We start from the raw sequence: 18,906 nt of genomic DNA, 5'->3' as shown, positions 1-18,906 counted from the left end.
GAATTTACTTCTTTAGTTCTTCCCTCCCCCCAGCCCCCGCTGTTCTCAACACTTCCATATGGTCCAGAACCCACTGGTTGCATTGAGTTTGCCCTGAGGTCTCTTTGTATGTACTTGATGGGACTCAGCAGGTTTCCCTGGTGAGTACTTCTTGACGCATGGATGAAATCCAGAGTTCTCACTCAGCCTGCTCCTTCTCCCCTCTGCTCATTTAGGACCTCTCAAGTGAGCCAAAGCTTAAAAAGAAAACAGCCATATGAAGTTGAGAATTTCTCTAGGTCTGTGAAGAATTGTTACTCTTTCTATGTCTGTGGAAAATTGTGTTGGGAATTTTGATGGAAATTGCATTGAATCTGTAGAATGCTTTTGGAAAGATGGCCATTTGTCACTATGGTAATCCTACTAATCCATAAGTATGAGAGATCTTTCCATCTTCTGAAGTCATCTTCAATTTCTTTCTTCAGGGACTTGAAATTCTTGCATACGGTTCTTCTACTTGCTTGGTCACAGTTATGTCAAGGTATTTTATATCATTTGTAGCTATTGTGAAGGATATTGTTTCCCTAGTTTCTTGACTGAATGGAAATATGCCACTGCCGGGGGTTGAGGGGTCAGGGGAAACTCTGGAAAGTCCCAGAGACCTGGTATGTGAGAGAATGCCAGAACTCAATGCGGGTGACCTTAGTCGATATTCCCAACAGTGAGGAGATGGAACATGAAGGACCCACCTCCAGTGGTTAGGCAGTGGAGGGATGGAGACACAACCCAACTTTAAATCTTGGACCCAAAATTGTTCCTGTCTAAAAGAAATGCAGGGACAAAAATGGAGCAAAGCCTGAAAATAAATGACCAACCAGTAACTGGCCCAACTTGGAATCCATCCCATGGGCAGGTAACAAACCCTGACACTATTAATGATGCCATGTTGTGCTTTCAGACAGGAGCATAACATAGCTGTCCTCCGAGAAGCTCTACTAGCAGCTGACTGAAATAGATGCAGATACGTATAGCCAACCAGTAGACTGAGGTGATGGGCCCCTATGGAAAAGTTAGGGGAAGGACTGAAGGAACCGAAGGGGTTGGCAACTGCATAGAAAGACCTACAGTATCAACTAACCTGGACCCCTCAGAATCTGCAGAGACTAAGTCACCAACCAAAGAGCATACCAGGGCTGGTCCATGGCCCTCTAGCACATATAAAGCAGAGGACTGCTTTGTCTGGCTCCAGTGGGAAATGATGTTCTTAATCCTGTAAAGACTTGGTACCCCAGAGAAGGGGGATGCTTGGGGTAGGTGGCACCCGCTCAAAGGCAAAGGGGAGGGGATATGGGTTGAAGAACTCTGGGATGGGGGACAGGGAGGAAGCAACACGTAGGGTGTAAATAAATAAAATAATTAATTAAAAAAAAGAAAAATCAAAAGGAAGAAAGGAAGGAGAGAGAGTGTGTGCAAGAGAACAGCCAACTGTAGACATAGCACAAAGGCAGGAATCAAAACCCTGGGCATGTTAAAAAAAAACATCTGTAAGCAAAAGCCCAAATTGGACCAAGACCTGAAGAAACAAGTTAACACTGAAAGAGAGCTTGGGGGTGGAGCTGGAGAGATGGCTCAGTGGTGAAGAGCATTGACTGATCTTCCAGAGATCCTGAGTTCAAGTCCCAGCAACCACATTGTGGCTCACAACCATCTGTAATGAGAGATGATGCCCTCTTCTGGTGTGTCTGAAGACAGCTACAGTATACTCACCTACATTAAATAAAACTTTTTTAAAAAGAGACCGTGCCAACCGAGTAATAGCCAGGATGCGGGTAGATGATGACAGACAGGGCAGAGATGATTGGAGCCAATACGGAATCAGCATCAATGAGTGACACAGCCAGTCCCCTATCGCCCTTCAACCTCCTTGGCCTAAGGCTTGACTGGAATCAGAAGCTTAGAAAGGGGATGAAGGTGCTATTATTTTATAGATTGTCTAATCTGTACTAGGTAGTAACATATGTTCATAGCTGCTTAATCCCTAGAAGGAGGGTGATTCTGTTTCCTATACAAGAAATAACCTCAGACAGGTGGAGCTGATTGCTTATAAGCCCACAGGTAGCGAGCTGTCTCCATTATCATGTTGAGTGTCTTACCTATTGAGGTTTGGATGTGTGTGGGGCGGGGCGGGGGGAGCTAGACCTGGCCTTGCTTCCATTTGTGTTTACAGTCAAACTTCATTGGATTATTCCTGCACAAGTCATCCTCCATCAGCGTTCTGAACCTAAAGTGAAGGGGGAACTCTCCCCTACTTGTCATGTTCTCTGCAATGTGGGGGACATATATTACTGTTACATTCCTGGCTGCTCTCCAGCTCCTCCCTCTCCTGCCCCTGGGAAGTGAATCGATGTATTTGTGTTAACAGAAAGAGCTGGACATGACCGAGTTCCTGGTGCAGACTTTTTTTTCTCTCCAGCAGAGAACCAACAAGGTAACAAAGAGAAAACAATCGGGGCTGAGGAGGAAACCAGAACCACAGAGGGTCATGTAGAAGCACTCCTCTCTGACTAGTGACCTCCTAGCTGGCCAGGCTCAGCCCCACCCTATGAGCAAAACCTGTGACTTCTTCACCCTGCTTGCCCTGGCTCTGTCACGATTGCTGTGTCATAGAGAAGTCTTTCATTGCTCCTATCAGGAACAAGGTTGACATCTTGATCCGGATGCCTGTTCAGCCTCTCACTGATGGCTTAAGACTCACTCAGCAGAAAGAAAAGATATGGATGGATCCCACCAAACAGACAACTGCTTCCCAAGGAGATTCGTGCATTGGTCCTGGTTAGTTTCATCTCCTTGTGTTCTTATGGCTCAGACCAAGAAGCCCCACACTGAGAAGTCTGAATTGCCATCTCAAAGGAATGGGTTGGAGAAAATGGGACAAAATGGAGAAGATTCTGGAAACTGGGGAGACATGATAGATAAGGGAATAGAAAGACTTGGTGCAAATAAACACGGCTGTTATGATGTGTGACCTTGTGTTTAGAGGGTGCTCACAGGGAGCGTGTAATTAGGTCCTATGACTTCCAAAGTCACAGCTTGACCAGGACAGACTGAGGACACAGGCTGGAGAGGCTTCGCTATGTGGCAGAGAATTCAGGAATATCAGAAGACAAAGGACAGAGCTGCAGAGTTTACCTCAGAGTCAAGGGGCAGAGAGCGGAAACACACAAAAGTTCAGAGTCCTGGAAGGAGATTATGGTTGGCAGAGCTAGAGCAGAAGTCACACGTGACTAGGTAGAAAATCCCCTGCAAATATGTAGAACATCTTCAGAGCCTAGCAAGGGACAAAGACGCCTCTATTCATGTCACAACTTGGGTAAGAACATGCTTAGGACCAAGCCCACACAAAATCTTGTCTGGAATAAGCCAACAATTAAATCACCTCAGAACAATGGGACCTCCACACTTAGACCGTGTCACACTGCCCTTTCTATCCACGTGACCCCAGCTAGAACAGCCAGTGGATAAGAACCTAACTAAGCAAGTGGTCAAACAGGGCAATACTATGACCAAAGGGTGGGGGACATTTCACCAGTACAGGGCCATTTATTCACAGCCATTAGCTCATTGTCATTGTATTGGGTCTAATGGGCTTCTTCGGGCAGCTTACAGTACAGTTAGACAGATTTTGTCCTATAATCTCACACACACACACACATACACACACACACACATACACACACACACACACACACACACACACACAAGAAGCAACAATAAGGCATGGTAAAAATTCTTGTTCAGGCTTTCAGGTATAATTCTCTAGCATGAAGCGCTGGGTTTGATTTCCAGTACCGCACACAAAAGAGAAATGTCGGAAACTGATCACAGACTGCTATTCTCTCTTCAGTGGGTGTTTTACCTCGTAATAATCTATTTTTAAGTACAAAGGAGCCCAAATCCCAAAGTATTCAGCTTTTATACCCTCCACTGAACTATTCAGTAACTCCTAGAAGATGTCACCATGCCTTGAACACTTCGTTGAGAGTACAAAATAAAGATATTTGCTTAAAAATAAATTTACGTCTCCTCCTGCATCCACCTTGCTTTGTATCAAATATGTAATATTTTGATACAAATATGTAAAAAAATGAGTTTTATGGAGAGCCAAAGGGATACACCAAGCTACTCACTTAAGCAATTTAGAATACTCTAGAAGCTACTTTGGATTCTTAAGGACTCTTTGCCTTTGTCAAGCCTTCTCCAGCTTCCCTCCCCTTCACACATACACACATACACATAACCTGCCCCACATGTGCAAGACCTGAGTGACCCCTGACCCACGATGGGCTGCAAAGCACCATGGGTACCAGTGGATTGTTGTTAAGGTGATAGACAATTGGACAGTGGAGAGGTAGGCAGGGAAAAGGTAAGAAAATGGAAGAGGAACAGAGATTGAGAAGAGATCAAGATGGAGTCGGAAAAAGCAGACCTGGATCCTGGTGGCCATAATGGACATTAGGTAGAATTGAATTTTTTTAAGGGATTTTATAGGTCTTTTATCTCTTACAGAAGGGGAGTATGTATCTTTGTTTATTGGATGTAATATTACTGTGTAGAGGTTTTGTGAATTGAGAATTTAATATATAAACCTGTATGAGAAGCTATTGGGCCTTAGAGTCATCTTTGTGCCAGGTGGTGGTGTAAAGAAACACACCAGGGTAGGATGACCAGGGTGGGCAGAGTAAACCTCCTGGGAAGGGAATCTCGAGGAGAGTGTAGCTCACGGACTGAGTGACAGTCTCTGTGCATAGGTCCACACTGGAGCAGCGTCCACAGAGTGAGACCGCGGTGGCCAATAAAGAGAAAAATAATTCCATATTTAATATTTTCTGCAACAGGTACCTCCCTGTGCTCATTTTATGGCTGTAGTTTGGGGACAGCTGTGTCTGTTTACAGGATCTTAAAGCATCTCAGTTCCACAGAATCAACAGGGAGCAGTCAAGGTGGCTTAGAAAGGCAGATGTGTCTGGCCTGAGAGAGCATGAAGGTAGAAAGCAAAGATGCTTGTCACCAAGCCCAGGAGGGTCTGAGGATCAGGGACACAGTCTCACATGACCAGTCACACGACAGCCTCAGATGACAAGGTGAGGTGGGGGAGCCCCAGCCCCAAGTAGGTCCAAGGTCAAGGATTACATGCCCTTCTAAATCTTCTGCCCCATGACTCCTGAAAAATAGGCCATACTGCATTCACAGTAAATAGTTATTGAAGGGCTGGGGAGATGGCTCAGGAGTTAAGAGCTGGCTGCTCTTTTAGAGGACCCCAGTTTGGTTCCCAGCACCTAGGTCAGCAGGCTCGCAACAGTTTGTAACTCCAGTTCTAGGGAATCTGATGCCCTCTTCTGTCCTCTGCCAGAAACTTTAATGTACACGATATTCATACACAAACACACACACACACACTCTCTCTCTCCCTCTCTCTTTCTCAAATACATATAAATGCAAATCATTTTAAAATGTAGAGTATCCCTAAGAAATGACATCTGAAGTTGATCTCTGACCTACACACACACACACACACACACACACACACAAAATGTAAATGCAAATCTTTTTAAAAGGTAGAGAATCCCTAAGAAAAGGTATCCAAAGGTGACCTCTGACCTACACACACACACTCACACACACACTCACACACACACATTGGATAGATAAAAAATTGGTCCTTCTTTTTGTCTACATGCCTGCTTTCCCTTTTGCTTTGTTTGTTTTCTCCTTTCTTTTGTCCTTCCTAGTCACTCTTCATGCCTGCTTCTCACCAGCCCCAGAACACAGTCCTCCATCCCCCCCAAACCTGATAACCCGTGAGACTTTTTTCTGTGTGTCTATGTAATTTTTCCAGTCTACAGTGAAAGAGCTAATCAAAAATTGCTAATGGAAGCCCAAAGACATGATTCAAAGCATGCTTGTAACAGATGCTCCTTGAGCCCTTTTGTGTATGCACCTGGGTTCACGGTACACATTCTTCCAGCAGCCAGCACCAACCACCCCAAATCTGAGGGCTGTCCCCAGGGTGCTAGAGTTGTCACCAGTGATCACTGGAGCTAGAAGTGCTCAGAAGCCAAGTGGCAGAGGACAGTGTTACCCTTGTCTAATGATTGACAGGTGTGGTGATGTCAAAGACTACAGCTTCCTGCTAGCCAGTCTGGGCAGATCTGAGATGTGACTCACATCTGTTCAGGGTGACCAAGCAGAAGTGACCCTCAGAGGACATCTTCGTTTGGTCATACCCTTTCCCTGCTCCTTGGAAACCTCTCAGAATCCCAGAGTCAAGTGAGGTAGATGCCAGACCCAAGCCATGAGCTTCCAGCTTCAAATGTTTTCCCATCTTTCAGTGCTTGAGATGTTTCTTTAATCATGCGGATCTGCCCTTCAGTATTTTCACAGTCACTTACAACCTCGCATGACCATTACCGTTTCAGGATACCTCAGAGACAAACAGGTCCACACATCCTATGCGTGTGTGATGGGATTGGATTGCATCAAAAGCAACGCAGCGTTGAACATCACCAGAGGAAAGGAAGGACTCATAGGGGAAGAAGATAACCTTTCAAAGCTGAGTTTGTATTGTCCTTTCCATAGGACCATAACGAAATGGAAACTACAGTGACCAGGTCCATTAATGTCCTCTCTCTTTAAAGACTTCATGTTTCTCTTTCCTATTCCATTAGGTATTGAAGCTGGGGCATCCTCAACATTCCCAGCTCCTTTTTACTTTTTTATTTCCAGATAAGGTTTTACTACCCTTGAAATCCCCCTGCCTCCACAGCCCAAATAGCTGGGGTCACAAGCCTGTACCACCAGACTCAACTTCTTTTAACATTTTGGTTTGTCTGAGACAGTCTTACGTATTTGTTATGTATCCAAGGATGACCTTGAACGCTGAGATTGCAGCTGTCCACCACCGGATCTTGACTCTCTTTTGAAAATTTTTATGGCATGAAAAATGCAAAGGCATCACATACACACGAAAAAAGCAACTGCATACTTCATTCCAGCCATTCACAAATTCCTTCAAAACTCCTCCCCTTCTTTCATTTATGTGAATACTTTTCCCAAATGCTTTTCCTGCCATCTTTTACCACAGTTTTCCCACCAGCCACCAGCTTGATCTGAAGAGGATGTAGCACGGTCCAGATGTTCAGCTAACTTGTGTTTTCCCATACCCTTAGCTGTTGTCCCTATCACAAACACCCCTTTTGCCGCCATCATCCTTCACAGCTGTGTATTGTCCCTCTCAAAGGAGCTATCATGGATTTGGGCTGCTTTGTAACTGCAGCTACCTTGGGTAAGATTGGGCTGAGAACACGGTCTGGGTTTTGTTCTACTCATCACACAGTTCCGTCCATTTGGTCTGGTCACTTTTTGCTGTCAGGAATTAAAGCCTCTAGATGCTAGGCAGGCACTCGGCTGCCCAGCTGGGTCCCCCACCTGCCATGTTCTTTCTTCCTAAAATTTGTGTTTATGATTTTTAGTTATGCATAGGTGTGATGGGATATGTGTGAGAGTTCAGGTGACTGTGGGAGCCAGAAGAGGGTATCACACACCCTGAAGATGGAGTTGCAGGCAGCTGTGAGCCACTCCATGTGGATGCTGGAACCAAACGCAGGTCCCCTGTAGGGACTCTTATAAACCACTGAGCCATTTTTGCAGACATCACCCATGCCAATTATTTTTCCAAAACCGTTTTTTCTAGTAAAGGAGCAATTCCCATGACTTCACATACTGTCCCTTTCTTAAATTCAAGGCTGCCTCTGAGTGTAATTTTTAAACCCAGGAAGGCTTCTTGGCTTCTTTGTTTGTTAGACTGTTCTGTGCCAGTGAGATGGTTCTACAAGTAAAGATGCTTGAAATACTAGTTCAAGCCCCTAGACCTGCATGGTGGAAGGAGAGAACCAACTTCCAAAGCTGCTCATTGATCTCAGGATGTGCACTATGATGCATACACACACACACACACACAGAGAGAGAGAGGGGGGGGGTAGAGGGAGAGAGAAGGTTAGTTAAAAATAAAAATAAATCTTTTTAAAATTTTAACGAGTTTGGGTATCACAATTTTATTTTTTAACTTTTTTTTTTTTTTACTTCCTTTTGAGGTTTGTTTTGGTTTTGCTCTTTTGTTTTTGTGTCTGTACATTTGGGTTTTTTGGTTTTGCTCCTGGGTTTTGGTTTTATTTTGTTTGGTTGTCTTGTTTTCTTTTAGTATTAGTGGTGGTGGTTTGTTTGTTTTGGGGGGGTGTTGGGGATTGAACTCTAGACTTTAGCACATGTAAGACAAGTTCCTCTACCCCTGGACTCCACCCTAAATTATAACAAAGGTCTTGAACCTTCCTAGGAACAATACCAACCTTGTGCTTTCATTGTGCAAATGACAAAAAAATGACATTTTAGTGCTTCTCAAATATCTCTAGCCCTGCTCTGACATTCCAAAGAATTTCCCTTAGGGGTTAGTCCCTGAGATTGTGTTGTTCATTAGGTATTGCCAAGACAAACAATGGGAGCAGAGTCCTGTTCTTGGATATGACCCTTCTCAGAGGTCAACCAAAGAAGTGTCAAACCTTAAATTGAGTCTCCCAGGAGACTGTGACTGGCAGGATGCCATGACTTTTATTTCCAGCATTGCTGAGGCTGGGGGATAGCTCAGTGAGTAAGGGACTTGTGTAAGCCCAAGAGCCTGAGTTCAGATCCCTAGCACCCGCGGAAAAAGCTAGGCACTGTGGGAAATGCTGTCAGCTACTCACTGAGGAACCAAAAGCAAGGGGATCTGGGGGCTTGCTTGCAAGCCAGGCTAGCCAATCAGTGAGCTCTGGGGTGAGGGAGCAACACCATCTTAAAGGATAAAATGGAGAGGGGCTGAGGAAGACTCCCGGGATCAACCTCTGATCCTGAGAGAGAGAAAGATAAAGACAGTAGAGACAGACACAGACAGACGCAGAGACAGACAAACATCTCTGTAGAAGATAGAAGAGACAGAGATAGAGACAGACAGAGACAGATAGAGACAGAAGAGACAGAAATAGACAGAGACAGACATAGAGACAGGAACATTTCCAGTGTACTTAATGGTTCTGTCTTCTTTTGTGCAACTGGAAATACAACAGCTATTCAATTCCACTGTTGGGTTTTTTTTTTAAGCTCGGAGAAGCTGATTCCTGCACTTCCCCACTCGGGCAAGAACTTCCTGAGCCATGCTCACAGGAAGAATTTTGTTACTGGGTTTAAAGTTTAAAAAAAGAAAATAGAAAAGGAGATATAAAGTTTAGAGTCTTTCTCTGTGAATCATCAGCCGATGAGTCTTCTGCTGACCATAGCCAAGGGCCACAGCCACAGGTAATGACCTCCCCATGCAGGAGTGACACCCTCCTCACAAGGTAACTCTGCTGATGGCCTTTCCTCTTCTTTCCAGACCTTTCTGGGTTAGGATCACTTGGGGAAAATCTGATTGCAACTTCACCAAACAAACCCGTTTTACAACTCCAAGGAATCTAATTTGGCCTCGCGCTTAATAGCTCCCAGAAGTGAGAGGCTGGCAGCTCAGCTAAGGAGCAGATAGATCTGTGCCCGCACTGCCCATTTGATCTAATTAAAAAGCACTAACATACTAATGACACGTAGAGAAAAGGTTCAAACAGGTGGGTCGTGGTTCAGGAGAGCAGCCTGGCAAACTGCAAAGATACCAAGTACAGTGGAGTCCTAGTCACACAGTATTGTGCTGAGGATGGCTGGCCACCTTATTTCCACAGGTAGAGGGGTGACCAGGCCTAGAACCTACTTCAATAGTCACCTCAGAACAGAATACCACCTAAGCCTGAAGAAGTCTGTCCAGTGTTTCCTGATACAAGAATACACATGAAATGGTGCTGTTTTGTTTATTAATATTTATTCCTAAGAAGTTCACACACTCATTGTATAGATCTGTGACCCTGAGCAACTGTCATATTTTGTCCTCCCACTGGCTTCTTCCAAAGCACATCCAAACCAAGAAATGCAGGGAGAGCCACTCGGATAGATGCCACCACCCACTCTCAGCAATTTCCATTCAAGCCCAAACCCACAGCCTCCCACCGAGGCAGAGGGTGTCCGGCCCTTCTCCGCAGGACAATCACAGCAATGATGGCCACTTACCTGTCACCAGCACGGCCTTCTGATCCACAGGTAACAAGTCTTGGTCAGATGAACTCACATACAGGAGGAAGCAGGCCACCGATAAGAGGAACAAGCTGCAGAGGAGGGACAGGCTGAGCAGGCAGGCACCTCCCCAGAGGCCAGCCAGACACGCCGCCTGGCTCCACAGCTGCCCTGGGCTCCTGGATCTGCAGAGAAGCATGCCCCCCAGCACTGCGGTGGCAGCCAAGCAGAGCCAGGCTGACTCAGAGGAAAACGGCTTCATTCTCCACTGGCCTTTGCTTGCTCTGGGCCAATGAGTAGTGTGAGTGCAGAAGCTAGCTGGAGGCAGCCCGGCTTATATGAAGGGAGAGGCGAGAGGGGAGGGGGGACAACAGCCCCCGCACCCTTTGAACGAGCGTGTTAAAGGTAGTGATAGGGGAAACTACTCCCAGGTGGTAATTTAAACTGCACACAGTGATATAAATACCTGCTCATTCCCTTAAGGCGCTCAACACATACACATGCGTGTATGTGCATGCTCATATGCATGCACAAATAGACACAAATATACATACACACAAATATACACACACAAATATACACACACACAAATACACACACATACATACACTCTCACAGACATTCACATACATATATACACAGTCACACACACATACACACATATACACACATACACACACAAATATACACACACATCCACATACACATATACAGACTCACACACACATATACACATACAACTATACACACACATATACACATATACACACACAACTACACACACATATACACATATTCACAAACACATATACATAATCACACACACACACACACACACACACACACACACACATACACACACAGGCATGTCTGAGTGTATACCTTCCCACCTGAGAGATGTTTACTCAGGTAATAATTGACAGAATTGGAATTACAATCTCCTTTGGCTATGACCTCTGTTTGTTGAGTCCTTTTGCCAACTTAGTCTCTCTCTGTGTGTGTGTATGTGTGTGTGTGTGTGTGTGTGTGTGTTGTGTTTGTGTGTTTTGTGTGTGTGTGTAGTATGGTGTGTGTGTGTGTTTGTGTGTTATCCAAGTAATCAGTGAAGCTTGGAAGGAGACTCTATAAAGAAAGCTCCCCTGATTTGGCCTGGATCTGGAGGATTACAACCGACTGAGACAGGTAAAGGACTCAATGTCCAGAAGAAGGAGACTCCTTAGAGACAGACGGGAGGTGCCTGTGTCTTCCCAGAGGACAGCTGTGGCGGGGGGGGGGGGGGGGGGGACCATAGCCATGACAATCAGACTGAGAGAAGCTGTCAGAACTTTCTTGTGATGGGTGCTCTGCTCAATTCTGACTCGGTCTACTCTGTTCAAGGCTCTGGTCTGGGTGTTAGGACTCGGTCTCCGAATAGGATGTCCTCGCAACATTTCTATTCCTGTAGGCAGTAACAAAAGGGACGATCCAAGACCTAGAAACACAGCAGCGGAGTGAAGCAGGCCAATCCCTGGCATTGCCTTTTGAACCACCCACTGTCTGCTTTAGGTCAGACACAGAAAAGCAGCCCCTGCTGTGCTAGTTCCTCCTTTTGCCTGGTGTGCATCTTACACAATCCTTTGTTAGACTCAGCTTGTAAACAAGAAAATTCAGGCCGGGAGAGGCTGTACTTATCCAAGAGCAAGGAATCTGAATCCACACACCTGTGACTCACTGGCTCAAGAGCCATCCTGTAAGAACTGGAGAGATAGTTCGGTACCTACACACATATATCCAGGTATAATATACCATGTGTACACACACACCTGCATACACACACACAGAGAAAGAGAGAGAAACAGACAGAGAGAGAGAGAGAGAGAGAGAGAGAGAGAGAGAGAGAGAGAGAGAGAGAGAGCGCACAAGTTCCAATACTGATGGTCAAGGGGAGCTCCCACTGGGTTTGATGGGTGTAGTGCTTACTGGCTTCTGCCTAGGAGGGGTGTAGGATTCTGATAAAGGCCAGACCTGTGAAAACTGGAGAGATGAGCTCTCACTTTATGTTCAGATAGCTCATATTTAAACCCATTTCAGTGCCCACGGTTGTTAAGAATGAGGTCATCTTGGCTGGGGGTTGCTGCTCACCTGTCAATAACACTGTGCTCCACCTGGAACCCTAAAAAGAGCCTCAGAAAGGCTGCAGAGTTGCCCGTTTAAATGTAAGTGAACACGAGGCAGGAGGTCTGGTAGAACGCAGTGGATACAGAGGGAAGCGGGCTTCGCTCAGGACCTAACCCAGCGGCACAGCCTCTAGGAAGACGAATGAGGCCTTGGATGGGGAGTCAGGTCCTAACTTGGATGCAATCCAAAAGAGTCTGTCAAGCGCCCATCAAGGGGAGGGGGGGATGAGGTAGAACAGCCTCAGGCTAGTTCAAGACCCAAGGGAAACAGGCTAAGAAGCGGGAACCTGTGAGTTACACTGTGGGGTGGGATCATCGTGGGAGTCAACAGAGCATGCGTGAGAGACCTGTGTGGGGAGGTAGCAAATTATCTCCACTCCCAGCCAGCTTCATGGACATCTGGCGCTACCCCTGCAAGCTTAGGGCCATGGGGCTGTGGGATTCTTGAGTAGCCCTAAACATTTCCTCTCTCGCTCCACAGACCCTGTCCCATCCTAACGCTGAGTACACAGACATTTGATGGTTGGGGGAAGAACTCCCAGGGGTTTCCTACGTGGGCATACAGAAGTAGCTTTAGTTCTTTTCTCAGGACGTTGGCACTTTGGCTTCTGTATGGGAGCAGGACCAAACAGGCTTGTGTGGATTTCCTGACAGGCTGATGCTCACCTGAGACCGGCCCACTCTTTTTGTTCAGGCAGTTCACATAAGTGAGGGGGGAAAGCTGACTCCTTACAACACCAAAATTTAAGAAGAAATATTTCTCAACATAAGGTGAAAAGGGGGCTGAACAATGGCCCCGTCGTTTAAAGGTTTGGGCAGGTTGCCTGCCATTCTAGACTGTTTCCTCCTCAGTAGAATGGGAGTTGGAGAGCTTCTTCCATTGGGATGTTTTGAAAAGAGAAGGACCAACCTGGTTCTCCCAAGCCTGGTGCTGGGGTACAGTCATAAAGAGAGGCCCCTTTCCCTCATTGTTTCAGAGACTCACCTCCTCTCAGCCCTAATCACTGGACAGCAGTCATTCTTCCCAGGCTCTTCTTGCTTCCTTGTTTCTCTACTCAATTTGCCACCCAACTCTTCTCTTGGCCACCCCTTCCCATGACATCATGTCAAGTGTCACATGTTCGTACCTCACCGAATTCTTCCGATGAAGTCATCTCGAGTGTCACCTGCTCTGAACCCACTGGAAACCATCCTTTCTGTCACACTTAGCTCACTTAACAATTCTGGACTGGTTCATTTATTCCGAGAAATGCTCCTTCTGTTCCTTCTATTAGAGCAGGGTTCTCAACCTCTGGGTCACAAACTCTTCGGGGATTAAATGACTCTTTCACAGAGGTCACCTGGGACCATCAAAAAACACGAATATTTCCATTATGATTCATAAAAGTAGTAAAATCACAGTTATAAAGTAAACAACAAAAATAATTTTATGGTTGGAGATGACCACAATATGAGGAACTGTGTTAAAGGGTCACACTCAGCATTAGGAAGGTTGAGATCTGCTGCTCTAGAGAGTGATTCCTGAGGTGAAGAAGGACAAGCCCCCAGTGCTATGAGCATTGTGTAATTGTGGAGTTTCCAGAGGAAAACCTAACTCATATCGTTCTGATCCTAGAATTCTTTCTTTCCCTGGGGACCGTCAAGATCTTTCTCTATCTGAGAATCATACAACCCCTCAGCAAGGACTTCCCCTTCTTACCTGTGCATCCAGTCTTCTAGTTTGTCCCCAACATTTTGATCTGGAACTGCCCTCAAGACCAGCCTTACATGGTTAGTGTCCTATATCTGGCAAGCTTTTGTCCAGCTTCTCGAGGAGAAGGGATAGAGGGATATAATCATTCTTGCAAATGATGTCCCCAGGTCAATGCACTTGTGACCTTCTGTGGGTGGAGAAACCTTTTTGAAGATACTTTCTGAAGATGATAACTTACTATATTAGTTACCTTTTTTATTTTTGTGACAAAATAACTGACAAGCAACTTAAGGAAGGATCAGCCTATGTTGGCTCACAGTTTGAGGAGATACAGTCCATCGTGGTGGGGAAGGCATGGCAGCCTGAGGAACATGAGGTAGTTGGTCACATGGCATCCACAGTCAAGCATCAGAAAGAGATAAATGGTGGTGATTGGCTCACCTTCTCCTTTTATTCAGTCTGGGACCCCAGCCCAGAGATAATATTGCCCACATTCCCTCCTCAGTTAAACCTTTCTGGAAACACCTTCATAAACACACTCAGAAGTGTGTTTCCACAGTTGTCAGAGTTGACAATGAAACTTAACCATCACAGTTACCAAAGGAGAAGATTTCCCAAACTGAGCAACAATTAAAAACGCTAAGAATCTGCAAACATACAGGTGATTAGTATCCATAACTCCTTGAGCGTGGATGGCAGTGTGCGGAAGTGACTTTCCTTCTAGAGTGGAGATTCCCTCTGAAACATCCCCACCAAGTGGCCATCTTTATCACTGCCAGGTGACTCTGGACAAGACAGAGTTCCCTCTGGTGCACTTGATCTGGGCACTTGTTTTTCTTTCCCACATATAGCCACATATAGCCATCTTCCAGATGCTGAAACATAGAAGCTGTTCCAAGCAGATGGTGACCTTCATCTTCTCAAATGTTCCTTGGACAAGGTAGATTGTATTTGCTCTAGTGTTGAGTTCCTCAATGAGTCACATTCCCAAAAGTTCTAACACCACTAAAATAATGATACTGCAGATGCTGGGTAGCATTTTGATGTAGTGAGTGGCACATGGTAATTCACTGAGTATAGAGTGCTCATATATCACTGTGATCTTGACCCAATGGTTAACACAAGGACAGGTTGGTACAGTACATAACATAATCTCAGAGATTTGAGGGCAATGTTGCTAAGAACATGTACCTCTTGAACACCACCCAGGGGATACTGAATATTTTGTAAATACAACTATAATTTTATGAATATTATATTTTGTGTAATTCTTTATTCTACACAGTGAGGAATAAAAAGAGAGAAGTACTCCAATAGCAAAGAGCCTTCTACACAAACATGGACCTGAGTCCAGATCTCCAGAACCAACCTGTCATGGTTTATATATGCTTGGGCCAGGGAGAGTTACTATTAGGAGGTGTGGCCTTGTTGGAGTGGGTGTGTCACTATGAACATGGGCTTTAAGACCCTCACCCCAGCTCTCTGGAGGTCAGTCTTCCACTAGCCGCCTTCAGATGAAGATATGGAACTCTCAGCTCTGCCTGCATCATGCTCCCATCTTGATAATAGATTGAACCTCTGAACCTGTAAGCCAGCCCCAACATTGGTCTTTATATGACTTGCATTAGTCATGGTGTCTGTTCACAGCAGTAAAACCATAACTAAGACACAACCTAAAACCTTCAGCATGATAGCATGTGTTTGTAATTCCTGCACTGGGCAGGCAAAGAGAGGTGCATCCCTGCATCTCACTGGTCAGTTAGCCCAGCCAAATTAATGAGCTTTAGCTTAAGTGAGAGATGTTTCCATAAAAAATAATGTAGAGAATGATTGAAAAGACATGGACATTGATCTCTGACCTCCATATACATGTACACCCTTATATGTGCATGCATACACACAAACACACAGAGACACTCACACAACAAGACAAAGATACATACATACACTATACCCACTGCTACCCACAAAAATCTAAAATTCCAGATGTTATAATTACGTTTATATAATTTTTAATGTTTTGCTCTAATCTGTAATATATATGAAAAGTTGTTCAAAATATAAGTGGGTAAATAATTATGCATATATGTTCTCACACATTCTCTCTCTCTCCTCCCCTTCGGCATCTTCCTCCTCTCTCTCCAAAAATACCTTTGTGAAATTCAATTTGAAGAACTAAAGAAATAGCCCAGTGGTTAAGAGCATTTGCTGCTTTCATAGATCCAAGATCACCCACATTGGGCAACTCACAACCACCTGTAACTCTAGCTCTAGGGGATCCAACACCTTTTTCTGCAGGCACCTACACACATGTATATACAATACACACACACACACATCCCCCTCTCCCATACAGTCACACATATACACACACACAGTTCCCCCTCTCATACACACACACACACACACACACACACACAAAGAGAGAGTCTCCCTCTCCCATACAGTCACACATATACACATACACAGTTCCCCCTCTCATACACACACACACACACACACACACACACACACACACACAAAGAGAGAGAGTCTCCCTCTCCCACACAGTCACACATACACACACACAGTCCCCCCTCTCATACACACACATACACATACAAACACAAGAGTCTCCCTCTCCCACACAGTCACACATACACACACATACAGTCCCCCCTTTCTCTCATGCACACACACATACATACACAGTCTCTCTTTCCCACACAGTCACACACAAATGAGAATAAAATAAATATTTTTTAAAAGAATAATGGATTTTGCACTACATTGATTCATTTATGCTTAATATAAATATCAATGTATTTAATTTAAACCCACTGTCTGTTTGAAGATTGGCTATGACTTTTTACTTTCTAGCTTTCCCTTAAATGAGCTTTTTATTGCTCTATGTTCCACTCACTCTCTCATTATGTTGGCATTTCTTAGTAATTTGCTCTTCTTTTAATGATTGTGGAGAAGCTTGTTAAAGTTCATCATGACCTGATATGCTTGTTCCATTCCTAGATAAGCCAGGACCTTTGGACACTTAGAAGCCATGGGAGTGCTGACAAACACCACAGCACTGGCCCAGCAGGCATTGAACACTAGCTTCCCCCCACACACACCCCCAGCACCACAAAGAAAAACTCTTCCTTCTTTTTGTGTATTCGTGATGAGAAAGATCTGATAAAAACACAACAGAGAAAATAGGTTAATTCTTTGTTGTTGTTCTGTACTAGGAATGAAATAGAAATACCCTTCTGCTGAACCAACCTCCTATTCCCTCATTGGAGGATTCAGGACAGGCACACCACCACCAAGCCATTCTCACATGCCACTATGTCATAAATTCTAATTATCCTGATATGTCAAATCTGTTTGGTTTTGTTTTCTTTTTTTGTATACAGTCAACAATAGAGTTTCCCATCAAATTATTACCTTTTATTGCCTTTCATTTCCTTGTTTATCTCCAAGCTCACTGCCAAAACCAATTTTCCTCTGTGTTTCCTTAAGGTTGGGCTTTAGTAAACTGCTCAGTTTTTGTTTTGCTGAAAATGACAGTTTATCTTCTCTTTTGAAGGATACTTTCACTGGGTATAGAATTCCTCATTGACAATTGATCTCTTGCAGCATTTTCATGCTTTTTTGAGGGAAATTTCAAAATATTTGAATTTGCTTTGTTTTACAAACTTTTTAAAAAATCTGTGTCTGTGAGTGCATGTGTGTATATATGCGTGCATGTATGTGTGTACATGTGTGTATGTATGTTCATGTGTGTGTGTGCCTGTTTGTATATGTGTATGTGCAGGCATGTGTATATTATATGCTTATGTTTGTGCATACATGTGCATGCATGTGTGTATGTGTGTGTGCAGGCATGCATGATACACATGTGTATGTGTATGCATGCGTTTGTGTGCATATATGTGTTCATATATGTAAGTGCTGGTGGGTATGGACTACAACATAAAAGCAAATGTCAGAGAGCAATCTCCAGCGTCAGTTCTCACCTTTCACCTTGTTGGAGACATGGTCTATCTGTTGTTCATCTAGCTAGTCCAAGAACTTCCAGGAATTCTCCACCTTTCATTTCTCAGTAGAAGAACCAGAGTTGCACATATGTACCACCTCATCTGGTTTTGTGTGAATCCTAGGGATTCAAACTCAGGTTCTCAGTCTTGTATATGTCATGATTTTGTTTCAACTCTACCCAAACCTAGTTAATACCTAGGAAGAGAGGGTCTCAGTAAGGAATTGCCTCTATAAAATTGGCCTGTAGGTCTATCTGTGGGGGTATATTCTTGATTCTTGAGTTTTGTGGAAAGACCCAGACCACTGTGGCAGTGTTACTCCTAAGCAAGTGAGCCCGGGCTACATAAGAAAGATAGCTGAGCTGAGTAAGCCAGAGGAGGCAAGCTAGTGAGTGGCACTCCTCCATGGTCTTTGCTTCAGTTTCTACCTCCAGATGACTGCCTTGAATTTCTGGTATGGCTTCCCTCAGATTATGGACTGTAAACCAAGAGCTAGATAAACCCTTTCCCCCTCAAGTTGCTTTTGGTTCTGAGGTTTATCACAGAAACCAGAAACAAAGTAGGACACTCAACCAATACTTTACACACAGAATCATCTGCTTGTTTTTGTTTCACGAGCTACAAGAAGTTTGATCCTAATGACTTGTTCATCCCTTCCAGAAAGAACATCCTTAAGCCTTTTTAAACCCCTTGTGGTGAAAGTCAGTTGATGCCCTTGTAAGGTGTTTTACTGGCATTAAAATGAAATCTTTGAAATTATATGTTACGTAGATTAGTTCCTGTTCTCCCTTTCAGCACCATGTTTTGGAGAAACTCAAAGATCCATCTCTCCAAAAGACTATGTTTGTTTTGATTGCTTGTAACACCTGAGATGGAACCAGGA

At 44.5% G+C, this 18,906-nt stretch overlaps 1 protein-coding gene across 1 annotated transcript in view; it reads right to left on the bottom strand.

The window, feature by feature from the left end:
• HSD17B2 (hydroxysteroid 17-beta dehydrogenase 2) overlaps window positions 1-10,423 on the bottom strand; it is a gene marked incomplete at both ends in the record, with an annotated part of 59,109 nt that extends 48,686 nt beyond the window's left edge. Inside the window, one exon of the mRNA XM_080937148.1 lies at window positions 10,159-10,423. Within this exon, the coding sequence (XP_080793274.1) occupies window positions 10,159-10,423 (265 nt within the window). The remainder of the gene's footprint in view (window positions 1-10,158) is intronic.
• Window positions 10,424-18,906: the final 8,483 nt, after the last annotated feature.

Source organism: Micromys minutus (genome assembly GCF_963924665.1).
Source record: "Micromys minutus genome assembly, chromosome: 24".
NCBI classification, from domain to species: domain Eukaryota; kingdom Metazoa; phylum Chordata; class Mammalia; order Rodentia; family Muridae; genus Micromys; species Micromys minutus.
Note: the sequence above shows the minus strand (reverse complement) of the source record. Positions and strands in the feature narration are given on the sequence as shown.